At 41.8% G+C, this 17,134-nt stretch overlaps 1 protein-coding gene across 1 annotated transcript in view; it reads left to right on the top strand.

The window, feature by feature from the left end:
• Positions 1-17,134, top strand: part of NOTCH2 (notch receptor 2) — a 175,319-nt gene that overhangs the window by 136,665 nt on the left and 21,520 nt on the right. The window contains exons 14-22 of the mRNA XM_049879949.1: positions 65-210; positions 1,917-2,030; positions 9,132-9,251; positions 9,703-9,855; positions 11,739-11,967; positions 12,661-12,862; positions 14,567-14,720; positions 15,105-15,289; positions 16,641-16,773. Of these exons, the coding sequence (XP_049735906.1) occupies positions 65-210; positions 1,917-2,030; positions 9,132-9,251; positions 9,703-9,855; positions 11,739-11,967; positions 12,661-12,862; positions 14,567-14,720; positions 15,105-15,289; positions 16,641-16,773 (1,436 nt within the window). The remainder of the gene's footprint in view (positions 1-64; positions 211-1,916; positions 2,031-9,131; positions 9,252-9,702; positions 9,856-11,738; positions 11,968-12,660; positions 12,863-14,566; positions 14,721-15,104; positions 15,290-16,640; positions 16,774-17,134) is intronic.

The following is a 17,134-nucleotide window of genomic DNA, read 5'->3' as shown; positions in this document are numbered from 1 at the left end:
TTTTCTCTGTGACTCACCTTGGACCATCATACCTCCCACGGTAAATAATTCTGTCTTCTTTCAGATACAAGTGTGTCTGTGATGCAGGCTGGGTTGGTATCAACTGTGAAGTGGACAAAAATGAATGTCTTTCTAACCCATGCCAGAACGGAGGAATTTGTGACAATCTGGTGAATGGATACAGATGTACTTGCAAGAAGGGCTTTAAAGGTGAAGGCAAAAGTACATGTTTCTACCTCCCTTCTTTGCCTTTGTGTTGCATATTGCTTGGCTCACTTCATTTCCCTTTCCTTTTTGTCCGTTCGTTCATATAGCCAGCGTCAATAGAAGTGAATTCTACCTTCCATCTAGCAGAGAGGTCAGCTATTGAAACAGTACTATTAAGATGATTAGCTAAGATTTGATTTAGAGAGCTTTTGAACAAGTGTTCTAATCCAAAGCTTCTTAGAGAAGGTGTGGTTCTATGATAAGTCAAAAGAGAAATATGGCAATAGGATAAAAATATTTGTGTTCACTGTAATTTTGCATTAATAATAACATGGAAGAATCCTGTGTTCAGAACCCTTTCAACAAACCTTCTTACATATTGAGATAGTCTTAGATACATAGTTGCCTGTGGTCTTCTAGAAAAGTATATAGTAGAGGGAATTATGTAAAATCATTTTGTTGACTTGTCACTGTTGTATGTCTACCATAAATTCTCAATTGGAAACTCAGAAGAGAGAATTTGCAGGTAAATAATTTTTGTTTTTGCACACATTTACTCCCCGACTCAAAATTTTTGTGCCAGGCAACTGTGATACATGAGTGTATTTCAGAGCCACTTTATTTGATGACTTAGAAATTTTCTGAGACTGTGTTTCAGTCATTGATTTTCAGATATACTACAATCTCATTTGCTTAAAAACTTACAGGTTTAAAGCGCTTTTATTTATCTCATTAATACTTGCTTATCAGTGAGCCACGTAGAAATCAGAATGTCAAATCCAAAGTCATATAGCTGTTGAGCAGGCCTCCACAGGCCTAGGCATCTTTTTCTCTTTTTACAGTACCCTCCTTCGGTGTTCTGAGGCTCTGTGCTAGGCTCTGTTGAAGATGTAACGACGTCTAGTGTTTAGGCACTGTCCTAACCCCACTAATCCTTCTTTACTTTCCTCCTTTTCATGGGGTGGTGGGGGGTAGATTTCTGCCTCGGATCTGGAAAAAGACAGTTTTGTGACTTCAGGAAGTACCACATAGTAGAGACTCACATATGAAGGAATGGACATAAATCAAAGGCATTGATTAATGTATTTGGAAAAGTTATCCCTTATCTTGACCAGATACTTTGTATATGTATCAGTGGCTGTAGAGTCGATTCCAACTCATGGCAACCCAATGTGTGCAGAGTAGAACTGCTCCACAGGGTTTTGATGGCTGTGACCTTTCAGAAGCAGATTGCCAGGTCTTTCTTCCAAAGCAGTTCTGGGCGGGTTCAAACCAGCAACCTTTTGGTTTGCAGCCAAGTGCATAAAGCTGAGCATTTAACTGTTTGTGCCACCCAGGGACTCCACGATAAGGGGAGTATAGAAAGGGGCTTATTTTTGGAACAAGCATCAGGCTTTTTACCCTTCATGGACTTTTCTGTCCTTTATTAAGAAATCACTTGTGTTTGCAGGTGCATTAGACTTTCAGGCCTTTAGAATATACTGTTGCTCCATTCATCCTTTTGACTAATAGACCACTGCCATTTACTGACTATCAGGGACTTGTCACTGAAACGAATGCTGGGGCATCTTGGTGGCTGGAAGAAAGGAATGCACTATTTGAAGTGTTTCATTTTTACCATCGAGAGCATTTGAATTAGTAATTGAGATAATGAGAGACTGACAGAAAGTTTTACTTTCTTTTTGTTTTTTCCCCTTTTCTGTCTACAGGCCATAACTGTCAGGTGAATATTGATGAATGTGCTTCAAATCCATGCCTGAACCAAGGAACCTGCTCTGATGACATAAGTGGCTACACTTGCCATTGTGTGCTCCCATACACAGGTAGGTCCTGCAGGCGCCAAGCAGGGACCGAGCAGGTACTTGCCTTGGCTGTCAGAGTCTGAGTCTCAGTGATGCATGTCAGTGAGGCCGTGATAAGTCTCCGAGAAGTCACTCCCTGTTTGCCCTTCTTGACCTCACCAACCAGATTTTGAGCTTTGAGAAAGCCTCCCAAGAAATAGACAGTGGGGACACCCATTTGTCTTCTTTGTAATTAAGGACCTTAAATGGTTTTTAAATTATAAATATCGCTGGTGCATAAAGTCTCACAGATATAGGAAGTACCTAGCTATCCCCAGGCTGCTGTTGTGTGCCATGGAGTCAGTTCCAACTCATAGCAACCCCAAGTGACGGGGTAGAACTGCCCCAAAGGGTTTCCTAGACTGTAATCTTTATGGAAGCAGATAGCCAGGTCTTTCTCCCGTGGAGCCACTGGGTAGCTTCAAATCGACCACCTTTTGGTTAGCAGCTGAACACTTAACTGCTGGGCCACCAGGGCCTCTTTCATCCCCAGGCATGATAGTGTAAAGAATACCATCCTGTAATTACAGCACTGGTCACGTTTGTTGGTAGTGAGAAGATTATCTCACTTGCAAACATAAAGACAGAATTGGTGGTTATGGAGAGGTGTAAGCAGGTGTCACTGTGCTCAGTCACATCATGAAGCTTACCTGAGTGTGACTTAGGTGTACAGTTCATCTTGAAAATGTTTATTTTTATCACGCTATTCAGATACCGTAACTATATTTGACTGTATGCTGGCTATTGATTTTTATGTAGAAAAGGATCTGAATTAAAAGAATTTACTATGTGTGAATTTAGAGAAATTATATCTGACTGAAAGTCCAGGCAGATTAAAATTTCAGTGTTGAGTGTGACTAAGGTTTCTAAGCTGCACTGCGTATGTCTAGCATGAAAAGAACTAAGCACTTTTTCCTTTGTAAGTCACTTTTTTGACCGAACACATAAAAAACTGGTTAGAGATTTTAGTGAAAAATTACAATTTTTTTTTTCTTTTTGAATACAAAATTTTAGGCTGATATTTAAAATTGAATTAGTTGTAATTTGACCTTAAAAGGAGCTGCTCCCTTTTAATAAAATACCCTTATTTTGATTTTTTTTTTTTTTTTTGGTGCAATCTTATATTTAGCGTAGTCAATTTTTTTTAATGAAGTTCATGGCGTTTGTTTGCTTTGGGTGCATAAAACCACAATGACTCTGGTAATAACATAACTTTGATAATAATATAAGAACTTTCTTTTTAAAAAGTTGACTAAACAAATTTTTGCTTCTACATTTGTTTCTAGAGGCAATTTATTTGAAAAGTTTATTTTATTAGCTATGTTGAGGTGAATTTGAATATTTTAAAAATTGATTTAAAAAAAGATAAATAGATCTTAAGTGGCCAACCTTTACTAGCTTATTTATAGTTTCTAAAATGTTTCACATTCACTAGCATTTAATTATCACAATAATTCTGGGAAGTATTGTCCCATTTTACAGATGGGGAAACTCAGGTTCCGAGATGGCCAGAAGTTTGTCCAAGTAAGTGAGTTAGCTAGTAGTTGTTAGAGTCAGAACTTTAGCCCAGGTTCTTCTGGGCGAAAAGGTCAGGAGTTCAGATCCACCAGTCACTCCTTGGAAGCCCTATGGGGCAGTTCTACTCTGTCCTGTAGGGTCACCGTGAGTTGGAACTGACTCGACAGCAATGGGTGAGGTTTGGTTTTTTTATGTTGCACAGAAAAAGAAAAGGTCTAATTCTCCAGAAAGTCAAGAAACTGTTCTAACTTTTTAAGGTGGTGTTGTTTGTTATTCTTAGGTGCCACCGAGTCGGCTCCAACTCATAGCGACCCTACGCACAGCAGAACGAAACACTTGCCTGGTCATGTGCCATCCTTATAATCATTGTTATGCTTGAGCTCATTGTTGCGGCCACTGTGTCAATCCACCTTGTTGAGGGTCTTCCTCTTTTCCACTGACTCTGTACTCTGCCAGCATGATGTCTTTCTTCAGGAACTGATCCCTTCTGACAACATGTCCAAAGTATGTAAGACGCAGTCTCACCATCCTTGCTTCTAAGGAACATTCTGGTTGTACTTCTTCTAAGACAGATTTGTTCATTCTTTTGGCAGTCCATGGTATATTCAATACTTTTCGCCAACACCACAGTTCAAAGGCGTCAACTCTTCTTCGGTCTTGCTTATTCATTGTCCAGCTTTCACATGCATGTGATGCGACTGAAAATACCATGGCTTGGGTCAGGCACACCTTAGGCTTCAGGGTGACATCTTTGCTCTTCAATACTTTGAAGAGGTCCTTTGCAGCAGTTTTGCCCAATGCAATGCGTCTTTTGATTTTTTGACTCCTGCTTCCATGGCTGTTGATTTTGGATCCAAGTAAAATGAAATCCTTGACAACTTCAATCTTTTCTCCGTTTATCATGATGTTGCCTATTGGTCCAGTTGTGAGGATTTTTGTTTTCTTTATGTTGAGGTGTAATCCATACCGAAGGCTGTAGTCTTTGATCTTCATTAGTAAGTGCTTCAAGCCCTCTTCACTTTCAGCAAGCAAGGCTGTGTCATCTGCATAATGCAGGTTGTTAACGAGTCTTCCTCCAATCCTGATGCCCTGTTCTTCTTCATATAGTCCAGCTTCTTGGATTATTTGCTCAGCATACAGATTGAATAGGTATGGTGAAAGAATACAACCCTGACGCACACCTTTCCTGACTTTAAACTAATCAGTATCCCCTTGTTCTGTCTGAACAACTGCCTCTTGATCTATGTAAAGGTCCCTCATGAGCACAATGAAGTGTTCTGGAATTCCCATTCTTTGCAGTGTTATCCATAGTTTGTTATGATCCACACAGTCAAATGCCTTTGTATAATCAATAAAACACAGGTAAACATCCTTCTGGTATTCTCTGCTTTCAGCCAAGATCCATCTGACATCAGCAATGATATCCCTGGTTCCACGTCCTCTTTTGAAACCTGCCTGGATTTCTGGCAGTTCTCTGTTGATATACTACTGCAGCCGTTTTTGAATGATCTTCAGCAGAATTTTGCTTGGGTGTGATATTAATGATATTGTTCTATAATTTCCACATTCGGTTGGATCACCTTTCTTGGGAATAGGCATAAATATGGATCTCTTCCAATCAGTTGGCCAGGAAGCTGTCTTCCATATTTCTTGGCATAGATGAGTGAGCACCTCCAGCGCTGCATCTGTTTGTTGAAACATCTCAATTGATATTCCATCAATTCCTGGAGCCTTGTTTTTCGCCAGTGCCTTCAGAGCAGCTTGTACTTCTTCCTTCAGTATCATCGGTTCCTGATCAAATGCCACCTCTTAAAATGCTTGAATATCGACTAATTCTTTTTGGTATAATGACTCTGTGTATTGTTTCCATCTTCTTTTGATGCTTCCTGCGTTGTTTAATATTTTCCCCCATGGAATCCTTCACTACTGCAACTCAAGGCTTGAATTTTTTCTTCAGTTTTCAGCTTGCAAAACGCCGAGCATGTTCTTCCCTTTTGGTTTTCCATCTCCAGCTCTTTGCACATGTCAGTATAATACTTTACTTTGTCTTCTCAAGAGGCCCTTTGAAATCTTCTGTTCAATTCTTTTACTTCATCAATTCTTCCTTTTGCTTTAGCTGCTCGACACTCAGGAGCAAGTTTCAGAGTCTCCTCTGACATCCACCTTGGTCTTTTCTTTCTTTCCTGTCTTTTCAGTGACCTCTTGCTTTCTTCATGGATGATGTCCTTGATGTCATTCTGCAACTCGTCTAGTCTTCGGTCACTAGTGTTCAATGTGTCAAACCTATTGAGATGGTCTGTAAATTCGGGTGGGATACACTCAAGGTCATATTTTGGCTCTCATGGACTTGCTCTGATTTTCTTCAGTTTCAGCTTGAACTTGCATGTGAGCAATTGATGGTCTGTTCCACAGTCAGCCCCGGGCTTGTTCTGACTGATGATGTTGAGCTTTCTCATCATCTGTTTCCACAGATGTAGTCAATTTGATTTCTGTATGTTCCGTCTGGTGAGGTCTGTGTGTATAGTCACCATTTATGTTGGTGAAAGAAGGTATTTGCAATGAAGAAGTCATTGGTCTTGCAAAATTCTATCATTCGATCTCCAGCATTGTTTCTGTCACCAAGGCCATATTTTCCAACTACTGAGCCTTCTTCTTTGTTTCCAACTTTCACATTCCAATCGCCAGTAATTATCAATGCATGTAGATCACATATTTGATCAATTTCAGACTACAGCAGCTGATAAAAATCTATTTCTTCATCTTTGGCCCTAGTGGTTGGTGCGTAAATTTGAATAATAGTCGTATTAACTGGTCTTCCTTGTAGGCGTATGGATATTATCCTATCACTGACAGCGTTGTACTTCAGGATAGATCTTGATACGTTCTTTTTGATGATGAACGCAACACCATTCCTCTTTGAGTTGTCATTCCCAGCATAGTAGACGATATGATTGTCCAATTCAAAATGGCCAATACCAGTCCATTTCAGCTCACTAATGCCTAGGTTATCGATGTTTATGCGTTCCATTTCATTTTTGACAATTTCCAATTTTCCTAGATTCATACTTAGTACATTCCAGGTTCCGATTATTAACGGATGCTTGCAGCTGTTTCTTCTCATTTTTAGTCGTGCCACATCAGCAAATGAAGGTCCCGAAAGCTTTACTCCTTCCACGTCATTAAGGTCGGGTCTACTTTGAGGAGGCAGCTCTTCCCCAGTCATCTTTTGAGTGCCTTCCAACCTGGGGCCTCATCTTCTAGCACTATGTCAGACAGTGTTCCGCTGCTATTCATAAGGTTTTCACTGGGTAATGCTTTTCAGAAGTAGACTGCCAGGTCCTTCTTCCTAGCTTTTTTTAATACAGATACAAAACTACATCTCAAGAAGTGACATTTTTGCTCACAATTGTGAAAGTGTAAATTGTTACATTGAAGGGCAGGTTAACATGAGGTTTTAAGAAAAGCCTTTAAAATGTACTAATCTTGGATATAACTCACTTTTAGGAAGTTTTCTTAAGGAAATAATCAGTGATTTTCAGCACTGATTTTTAGCATTTTTAATTGTTAGAATGGTTTATATTATAATGCTCAAAATTGGAAAGAGCCAAAAAGTATTAAAATAAGGAATGAGTTGAACAAGAATGAAATTAAGAAAAACAGTTTATTGATAGATCACTATGCTTCATTCAAATATCTTACAGGGTAGTTTTACACATGGGTTTCAAACTTTTAGTTTTTGTTAGCAGCAGATCCCTTTCTCCAAACAGAATCTCACTAGAAGTATAGTAAACGAAACAGATGACAGCTGAGCTTCTCTGGTTAACATAAAGGCTACACCAGGACTTGGCCTTCATTGCTTCAGTTGTACCACTGCAGAAATCCACGGCTCTTGGATCACAGTTTGTAAATCACTATCAGGTGAAGAGTATGTGGTGGTAGACTTTGGAGTCAAAGAGACCTGGATTTGAATCCAAGCTCTGACACATTTGCTTGCTGTATGACCTTGGGCATGGTATTTGACTTCTTTCAGGGTCCAATTTTCATTGTATTTAAAATGGGGTACATGATATCTCTCTCAAAGAGTTGTTGCCATTTAAGGGGCTCCGTAAGGTTTCTAACACAGAAGTATGCTTAATAAGTGTTTAATGAATAAATGAACAATTTGAAAAGAAAGCTAAGGCAGGAAGTATTGGTGAGCAGTTATCAATGATCCTAGTGATGTAAGTGTAAGGAGACCTGCTTCTAGGCAATCAGAATTTCCTCACTGTTTCCCCACCTCTGATGTGCCTTCTGATCAACTCATTCCCTTCTGGATCAGGTCAGCAAAGATGGCGAGGAAACCGTTTTGAGCCCATCAGTGACTGAGGCACAAGAGGCCACATTGCTGCTTCTTCCTTGCTCATGTGAAGGAGGATCTCAGTGGCTGAGCTTTTGAGTAGCTGAATCTTAGCTATGGAGGTGCAGAAACTATCACACCTGATTGACATGGGTGTCCAAATCCACACGCCCATCAATAATAAGTAATAGTGAAGATGATTGCCCAACGGTTGTTGAGTATTCATTCTACTTGCCAGACTCAATGCCAATGATACTTTGTATGATTTTTTTCATTTAATCCTCAAAAAAGTCTCTGTGAGTTAACTTTGACTCTAATTCCTATTTTACTAAAAGGAGGATTCAGAGAAGATAAATAACTTGCCTGAGGTCACATAGTAATGTCAGAGCCAAGACTGAAAGCACTGAGGATCTCTCAGATTCCAAAGCCTCTTAACCACTTTGTTGTTATTGTGGTTAGTTGCTGTCAAGTTGACTCTGATTCGTGGCAACCTTATATATAACAGAAGGAAACATGACCCAGTCCTTTGCCTGTCTTCATGGTTGTTGGTATGGTTGAGTCCATTGTTCTGGCTATTGTGTCAGTACATTTCATTTAGAGTATCCTTCATTTTCCCTGACCCCCTACTTTACCAAACAAGTGTTCCTTTCTAGTGATTGGTCTTTCCTGATGACGTATCCAAAGTAAGTAAACCGAGGTCTTGCTGTCCTCACCTCTAAGGAACATCCTAGTTGTATTTCTTCTAAGACTGATTTGTTCATTCTTTTGACCGTCTATGGTATAGTCAGTATTCTTTGCCAACACCACAATTCAGATCCATCAGCTCTTCTGTGTTCCTTTTTTCACTATCCAACTTTTGCATGCACAGTAATGATGGAAAAGACCATGGCTTGGGTCAGATGAACCTTAGTCATCAGAGCTTTTTAAAACTTTAAAGAGGTCTTTTGCCACATATTTACCCAATGCAATACATAGGGAACAGAGGAGAAAACTTCAGTGAGGCAGCTGCCCCTTCTCAGTGCTGATATTGCCCATGCAAAAAATTTATCTAGTGTCTCTAATATTAGTATTTTTTTTTTTTTTTTTTTCCTTTTCAAGCTAGTGCCTTTAGAAAGTCATTTGGTTTCTTAACTGCTGCTTCCATGAGAACATCCTTTGGAATATAGTTTGGGAAAATTTCTGCTTCCTTGGCAAGTTCTCTATCATAAACCCTGTCATTTGCTTTACAGGCAAGAACTGTCAGACTGTATTGGCTCCCTGTTCTCCAAACCCTTGTGAGAATGCTGCTGTTTGCAAAGAGGCCCCAAATTTTGAGAGTTATACCTGTCTGTGCACTCCTGGTTGGCAAGGTAACAACACAGGGGTGGAGAAGCCAAGGAAAATTCATTCTGAACTTTAAACAGAGTGATGAGGTTCTCAGGTGACATGGAAGGCCCTGGTCTTCTGAGGCCTGCCCATCTTCTTCAAGAGCACAGGTCTTGCACAAGAGCTGCTTACATAGCCATTCTGTTTTCCGTGTCTTTGGAGCCCCCTAGTGGTTTGTTCTTTTTGTTTGTTTTAGTGGCTAGAAGACTACAGCCCTAGAGTCTCAAACCAGGGTGTTTAACAGGGAATTTGGGTACCTTGGAAGCAATTTTCCCAGAAGGAACAGAAGTTTTCATGGGACTTCCCATGCCAGGAGACCAACCAGGGTATCTCTGACGTAGCCTCATCCACCCCAGCTGAAGCTCAGGCTACCCATAAATGTCTGTGGGAATCAACTTCCAAAGACTGGTCCATTCATTGCCCCTGTGTTTCTAGGTCAGCGGTGTACAATTGACATTGACGAGTGTGTCTCCAAGCCCTGCATGAACCTTGGCATCTGCCATAACACCCCAGGCAGTTACATGTGCGAGTGCCCTCCAGGCTTCAGTGGTATGGACTGTGAGGAGGACATCAATGACTGCCTTGCCAGTGAGTATGCCAGCCAGCGCCTGAGCCCTGTCAGAGAGAGGAAAGCACATAGGGAACAGATGAGAAGGCCTCAGGGAGGCAACTGCCTCTTCTCAGTGCTCATACTGGCCAGGCAAATCATTTATCTAGTGTCTTTAATATTAGTTTTTTTTTTTTTTAGCTTTCCCTTCCAAGCTAGTGTCTTCAGGAGTTGAGACAATGGAATCTCTTTTAAGCATTCCCCTATTAGATTTCGTACACTGATGAGATGGGTGGGGACAGTGCTATGATAGGTGTTTTTTTCCTTCTCTCTGGTCAGATTTCTTAAGGTATAATTAACTTGTAATAAACTATACATGCATGAAGTACACAATTTGATAGGTTTTGGTGTATGATACCTGTGAAACCATCACTAAAAATAGTGAACATATCTCTCCCTGTGAAAGTATCCTCATCCCTTTTGTAATTTGACCCTCCCCACCACTATTGCCTTCGGACAATCAAGGATCTACTGTTCTGTCCCCATAGATTAGCTTGTGTTTAGGTTTTTTTTTTTTTTTACAATTTGATGTAAATGGAATCATATAATACATATTCTTTTTGTTGTTGTTCTGACTTCTTTCAACCAACATATGATTTGAGATTTGTCTGTATTGTGTGTGTATCATGCGCTCATTCCATTTTATTGCTGAGTATTATTCCATTATATGGATATACTGCAATTCATTAATAAATGAACATTTGGGTTTTTTTTTTTTTTTCCAGCTTTGGGGTGTTAACAAATATAGTTGCTGTGAATGAGTCTTCAGATAGACATATGTTTCATTTCTCTTAAGTAAATACCTAGGAGTAGAATGACTGAGTCATATGGTAGATATATGTTTAAATTTTTAAGAAATTGCCAAAATGTTTTCCAAGGTGTTATACCGTTTTCATTCCCACTAGCATTGTATGTAGGGGCAGTGGTAGTTCAGTGGTAGAATTCTCACCTTCCATGCGGGAGATCTGGATTCTATCCCCAGCCAATGCACCTCAAGCACAGCTGCCACCCATCTGTCAGTGGAGGTTTGTATTTTGCTATGATGCTGAACAGGTTTCAGTGGAGCTTCCAGACTAAGGGAGACTAGGAAGAAAGGCCTGGAGATCTACTTCTGAAAAACCTGCCAATAAAAACCCTGTGGATCCACAAGGATCTGATCCCTTTGTGTGGGGGGTTGCTGTGAGTTGGGGGCTGACTTGGCAGCAGCTAACAGCAACAACAAGCATTGTATGAGAGTTCCAATTGCACTACATATGCAGGGGCATTTGGTATGGTTAGTTATTTTAATTTTAACCCTGGTGGCGTAGTGGTTAAGAGCTACGGCTGCTAACCAAGGTTGGCAGTTTGAATCCACCAGGCTTTCCTTGGAAACTTTATTGGGCGGTTCTACTCTGTCCTATAGGGTCGCTATATGTCGGAATCAACTCCACAGCAACGAGTTTGATTTTGGTTTAGTGGGTGCACAGTGGTATTTCACTGTAGATTTAGTTTGCATTTTCCTATTTACTAATATTGTTAAGCATTTTCCTGGCATTCTGTGTGTTGGGGCACATATTTGATTTACAAACATATAAAATTAAGAGGTACAGAAGTTGTAAATATGTGGGAGAACAGTACAACTTTTATACCTCCTAATGTTACAGAACTATTATTGGAGATGTGTAGGTAGTTTATCCCAATTACCAAGCAGGTTATCAGACAATTAGATGTTATCGTATGCATCTTCACAAATGGGAGGATTATGGGAAAAGTCAGAATCGTTACTGCCCCTAGTGCAACTTAGTTCTTATTTCTCACCTTTGCGAGCCTAAGATGAAGTTGATGCTGATGTTCGGAACTCTGATTCCCACATGCAATGTCTTAGATCCTTGCCAGAATGGAGGGTCCTGTGTGGATGGAGTCAATACTTTCTTCTGCCTCTGCCTTCCGGGGTTCATTGGGGACAAGTGCCAGACAGACATGGATGAGTGTCTGAGTGAGCCCTGTAAGAATGGAGGGACCTGCTCCGACTATGTCAGCAGTTACACCTGCAAGTGTCAGGCGGGATTTGATGGAGTCCACTGTGAGAACAACATTGATGAGTGCACGGAGAGGTGAGCCACCCTTGCACACAAGCACAATGTCTTATGGGAAAAAAGGAGAAGGGGAAGTTTCAGTGCTGGGATGGGCAGAGATGGTGCATCCACTTGGGTTCCACGTCCACAACCATCTCCTATTGCCTAGTCCCCAAAGGTCAGGTGTTGAAAAGCTCAGGGGGGTAAGCATCATCATTTATTTCTCACTCAGAGAACAGAAAGAGCTATAATCCTTTTCCATTCTCGCCTTGGCCTCTTGTTCATTTCAACTGACGAGTGATCCAAAGATGCCTCTATCTTTGCAGATTTGTCACTGCTCTGTAACAACTAATTTCTGGGAGGTTTTTTGTTTTTAATCAATGAGTTTGTTCTGTTTCTCTTTCGTAAAGAAATCTAAAGTCAAGAGCTGTTTATTTAGCACTTTTCATATAAGTTAAACTGACTTAGGGAAAAAAATGAAGTGTGATATGTGGAAAACCACAAAAGGACTGGGAAAAACCTAGAAGAAAACTTTACCTTCCCTAGGTATCTCTAGTGAGTTCAGCCTTCTGAATTCTCCTAAGCCTGTTGGGATTTGGGTTGCTTGGGGTGTTTTTTTTTGTAGGGTTTTACCTCTATAATATCTCAGATTCCAGAAACCTTACTTTTCAAATAGCAAGGTCAGAGGAACCAGGTTACAAAGCTGATGTTGCTGTCATGTTTGCTCCTCAGCTCCTGTTTCAATGGTGGCACGTGTGTTGATGGGATTAACTCCTTCTCCTGCTTGTGCCCTGTGGGCTTCACTGGCCCCTTCTGCCTCCATGAGATCAATGAATGCAACTCTCACCCATGCCTGAATGAGGGAACGTGTGTTGATGGCCTGGGTACCTACCGCTGTGTCTGTCCCTTGGGCTACACTGGGAAAAACTGTCAGGTAATTAACTTCCTCCCCGCTCAGTCAGGACCAGGCAGTATTTTGTTCTGTTGTACATACGACAGGGTCGCTATGAGCCAGAACGAACTCGATGGCACCTACCAACAACAACAACAACACTCATTCAGCTGCCTCACAGTAGCTGAGTCTTAGACTTACTTTGTTTCTGGACAGATTCAGTCTGTCCTAAAAGAGAACATTCTGGTCTCAGGGATGTCTCTGAAATAATCCGGATGACTTCTTATTAGCTGGTAGATTCCAAAATGGCGACACTGACAAGATTATATGGATTAACAAACATACGTAAGATTGTTAATAACAGGCTTACCAAGAACATCAGAAAATAAGCATGGGAAATAAGCACAGAGCTACCTGTTACACTGGGAACACAGAAAGAGAAATAAAGAACAATCAAGATAGTCTTTAAAGAACAGATGCACCATCTAAGGGGATAATAATATCTTGTAATGTTGTAACATTCCCAAAACCAAACTATTCACATATCCTTTTAATTCAAATAAATAAATACACCTTTTCATAGAATCTTAGGATCAGAAGAAGCACTCACGGGCAGCTCGTCTAGCCTTTCGTGTCATGAAAGAAAAAACTGAGCCCCACGGGTGACATGTCTCTTTAGCAATGTTGGAATATCAGAATTCCAAAGAATTCAGGAGTAAACGGCCAAACTTGACTCCAGGGTGCACTTCAATAAGGCTTTGGTTATTTTGGATGTGAAAGCAGTCACTTCTGCATATTAAACAGCTTATTCATGATTCTGTACGTCAGGACAACATTCTTCACGGGCTCTGACCCGTTATCACGGGGTGAGATTGGAGGTGCTGGCGAAGCTCTCTGCCTTCCCCCTTTTGCCCCTTCATTCAGCACCTAGCCTCTGCTCTAAGTGGGGCCTTCCTCTCCCCAAGGGGCCAAGCTGCCACCTACGAATCACGAATCACGAAGGAGAAAGGCGCTAGTCCCCTCTCACTCTTTGCTTCATGTTTTATATCAGCCTGTTTTTTTTTTTTTTTTCCCTGTAGAATAAGCTTTTGACAGTCCTATGTTTATTAAACAGTCCTTAAATGCTTTTACCCATATTCGTCACAGATTGGGTCAAGACAAGACCGCTGTGGATCTCTCACAGGCTTAGCAGAGGAACTTGTCTGACAGCTTCCACTTGTTCTTTCTCTAGCCCCACAAAGGCTGCTGCGTGTCGTGTCCAGAGCACAGGGAATAACTGAATTTACTCGGTTCCCTCAAATGATTAAACTTCTGTAGTAAAAACTTCCTAAATAGCAGAACTAGGAAGAATTAGACTATGTAAAACACGGTTAAGTGTTAAGGTGCTAACTGAAAGGCTGGTGGATCGAGCCCACCCAGAAGCACCTTGGAAGACAGGCGTGGTGATCTGCTTTGGAAAGGGCACAGCCTTGAAAATCTTTTGGAGTACACTTCTACCTCTGACACACATGGGGGCGCCATGAGTCAGCATCAACTCAACAGCAACTTTTTTTTTTTTTAAAGAACTAAATATACCTGGGAACACTAGATCTAGTTTAAGATTGGGTGAGAGCTTTTTTATTTTTGTTTTTTATAATTCGGTAAGTTAGTGTGCTTTCCTTCGATTCCTTGAAACACAATGTAACTTATTTTCTTCATTTTTGCCATTTGGATTTTGATGTCTGTGCCCCCCTGCCTCTGTTTCAGACCCTGGTGAACCTCTGCAGCCGGTCTCCATGTAAAAACAAAGGTACCTGCATTCAGGACAAAGCAGAGTTTCGGTGCCTGTGTCCGTCTGGATGGGCTGGTGCCTACTGTGACGTGCCCAGTGTCTCCTGTGAGGTGGCAGCCTCCCACAGAGGTGAGCTCTGCCCCCTTGGGCTTTAGGGTCAGGTATTCACTCAAGTATTGACTTCCCAGCGCTGTTCTATAGTGAGGGTTATTACTGTGGGATAAGATGGTAGTGAATGGGCAGCGCTCTGGAAAAAGGGCCAGAGATAGAAGGTGAAAGGGCAGAGGACCAGGTTTAGCAATTCCAAAAACAGACTTGTATTTGAAATGAAACTAAGAAGTATTCCACTTTCAGGGTTTGTTGATTTTTAACAAGAATCTGGTGCTGTGAGCTGGAAAAGAATAAAATTGGATGTGTTGACTGGCTTAGATTAGCTTGCTGATTACTCAGTCTGACCCTGATGTGTGCTGTGCGCTCTTCCGTGATGTTTTCTTCCCTCCTCTGGGCTTCCAGGGTTGCCTGTCGACCGTCTGTGCCAGCACTCTGGGATCTGCATCAGCGCCGGCAACACACATCACTGCCAGTGCCCCATGGGCTACACCGGGAGCTACTGTGAGGAGCAGCTGGATGAGTGCGCGTCCAATCCCTGCCGGCACGGAGCCACCTGCAGCGACTTCATTGGTGGATACCGATGCGAGGTGAGCTGGGCAGGGGCATACACCACAGAGCTCCGGGAAGGTAGTGCATCTGCTAGGAACACTGATACATTGACATTAATGGCTAATGGCTTATTTTTCCAGTTTGTAGATTTTTTATCAGCCACCCTTTTAATGTTTACCAGTCACTGTTTCTTACTGCCTCCCTGTGAAATAAGTTAACATAGCAAAGTTCTGGTAAGATATTATTATAGCGATCTGGAGCCATCCCACCCGCCAGAGGGTTGCTTCTAGGATTCAGGGCCAACATTCATTACAGAGTGACTTTTACAGGCCCACCCAGCCCAGTAGCCCATGGTGCTTCCCTGAATAGCAGCTGAGGTAGGAGTAGCCACTTCGAGGAATGTTTCCTTGACCCATGCCACCTTTGTATACAGCCGTTGATGAATGAACTAATAACTCTTTTAACAGACACATGGCTTAGCCTGTTCTGCCAGCACCATGGTGTTACATGTGTGTATTTGAGGAAGTAGGGTCATTCGAGGGACATGTGACTGTCTTTTTAATGCCCAGGCAGATAATGGTTGGAGTGAGACATTAACAAAACTTCAGAAACAGGAATTTGATATTAGTTCAGGGCACCAAGCAACACTGAGAGCACGGAGAAGCCTTGTTTCTCTGTCACAGCCAGCCCGCCCACATCCCCCTACCCCCACTCTAGCCCAGCCAGTGTCTCATATGTGCATGCAATTTCCTGAACCCAGAGCTTGAGAAATGCAACTTCTTTACTACCAGCCACATGTACCATATGACGGAGTCAGTAGGGCCCTCATTACGTACAAAGGAATATGCATGTCTTTTTTAAAATGGGGAATCCTGCTTACAGAAAGGATAAAAGTTTTGTGCAAGCTCATGTCTGAAACACCCCTCAGAATATTCAGTCCTTGCCTTCCTATAAAGTGTCATCTTCAGCTGGAAGAGAAACAGGTAAATGCTGACAAGCGCACTGCACACTGACCCTGCATAGCCCAGAGTGTGATGCGAAGAGTATGACGACTCCAGCAGCCCTGGTGGCGCAGTAGTTAAAGTGCTCAGTTGCCAACCATAAAGGTCGGCGGTTCGAACCCACCAGCCACTCCAAGAGAGAAAGATGTGGCAGTCTGCTTCCATAAAGATGTACAGCCTTGGAAACCTATGGGGCAGTTCTACTCTGTCCTTTAGAGTCGCTATGAACCAGAGTCGACTCAACAGCAGTGGGTTTGGTTTTGGTTTGGTGATGACTCCAGAAGAGCTAAGATAGGGGGCCATAGGAACGTCTGGGTCTTACTTGGCCTAGCACTCTGTTTCTAACACTGGTTCAATATTCCATGCCCGTTTCGCTTCCACCTGGCAGTGTATCCCAGGATATCAGGGTGTCAACTGTGAATATGAAGTGGATGAGTGCCAGAATCAGCCATGCCAGAATGGAGGCACCTGTATCGACCTTGTGAACCATTTCAAGTGCTCCTGCCCTCCAGGCACTCGGGGTATGAAGTCTGCATTACCTGTCCCCTGTCTGGGCATCCTCTAAGTTACAGTCCCATGTTGAAGAGTTTTCAAAAAATGAAAGACAGTAAGACTAGCTGCATTCCAAGCATTTAGTTCTCTATCTGGTAGTTCAAACCATTTCCACACAGAACCTTTTTATTTTTAATGAGGCTGACTTTATCAGTGTGTTCATGGCTTCCGAATTTTGAATCCTAGTTAGCAACACCTTCCACGCTCCAAGATTATAACGGAATGCTCCCTTATTTTCAATACTAGAGTACTGGAGTACTTTGGCCATGTGGCTAAGAGTTTGTCCCAACACAATTTATTGACTATTTGTTCTTTGTAGCCAATGATTTG

This window comes from Elephas maximus, chromosome 3 (genome assembly GCF_024166365.1).
Source record: "Elephas maximus indicus isolate mEleMax1 chromosome 3, mEleMax1 primary haplotype, whole genome shotgun sequence".
Lineage (NCBI taxonomy): Eukaryota > Metazoa > Chordata > Mammalia > Proboscidea > Elephantidae > Elephas > Elephas maximus.
Note: the sequence above shows the minus strand (reverse complement) of the source record. Positions and strands in the feature narration are given on the sequence as shown.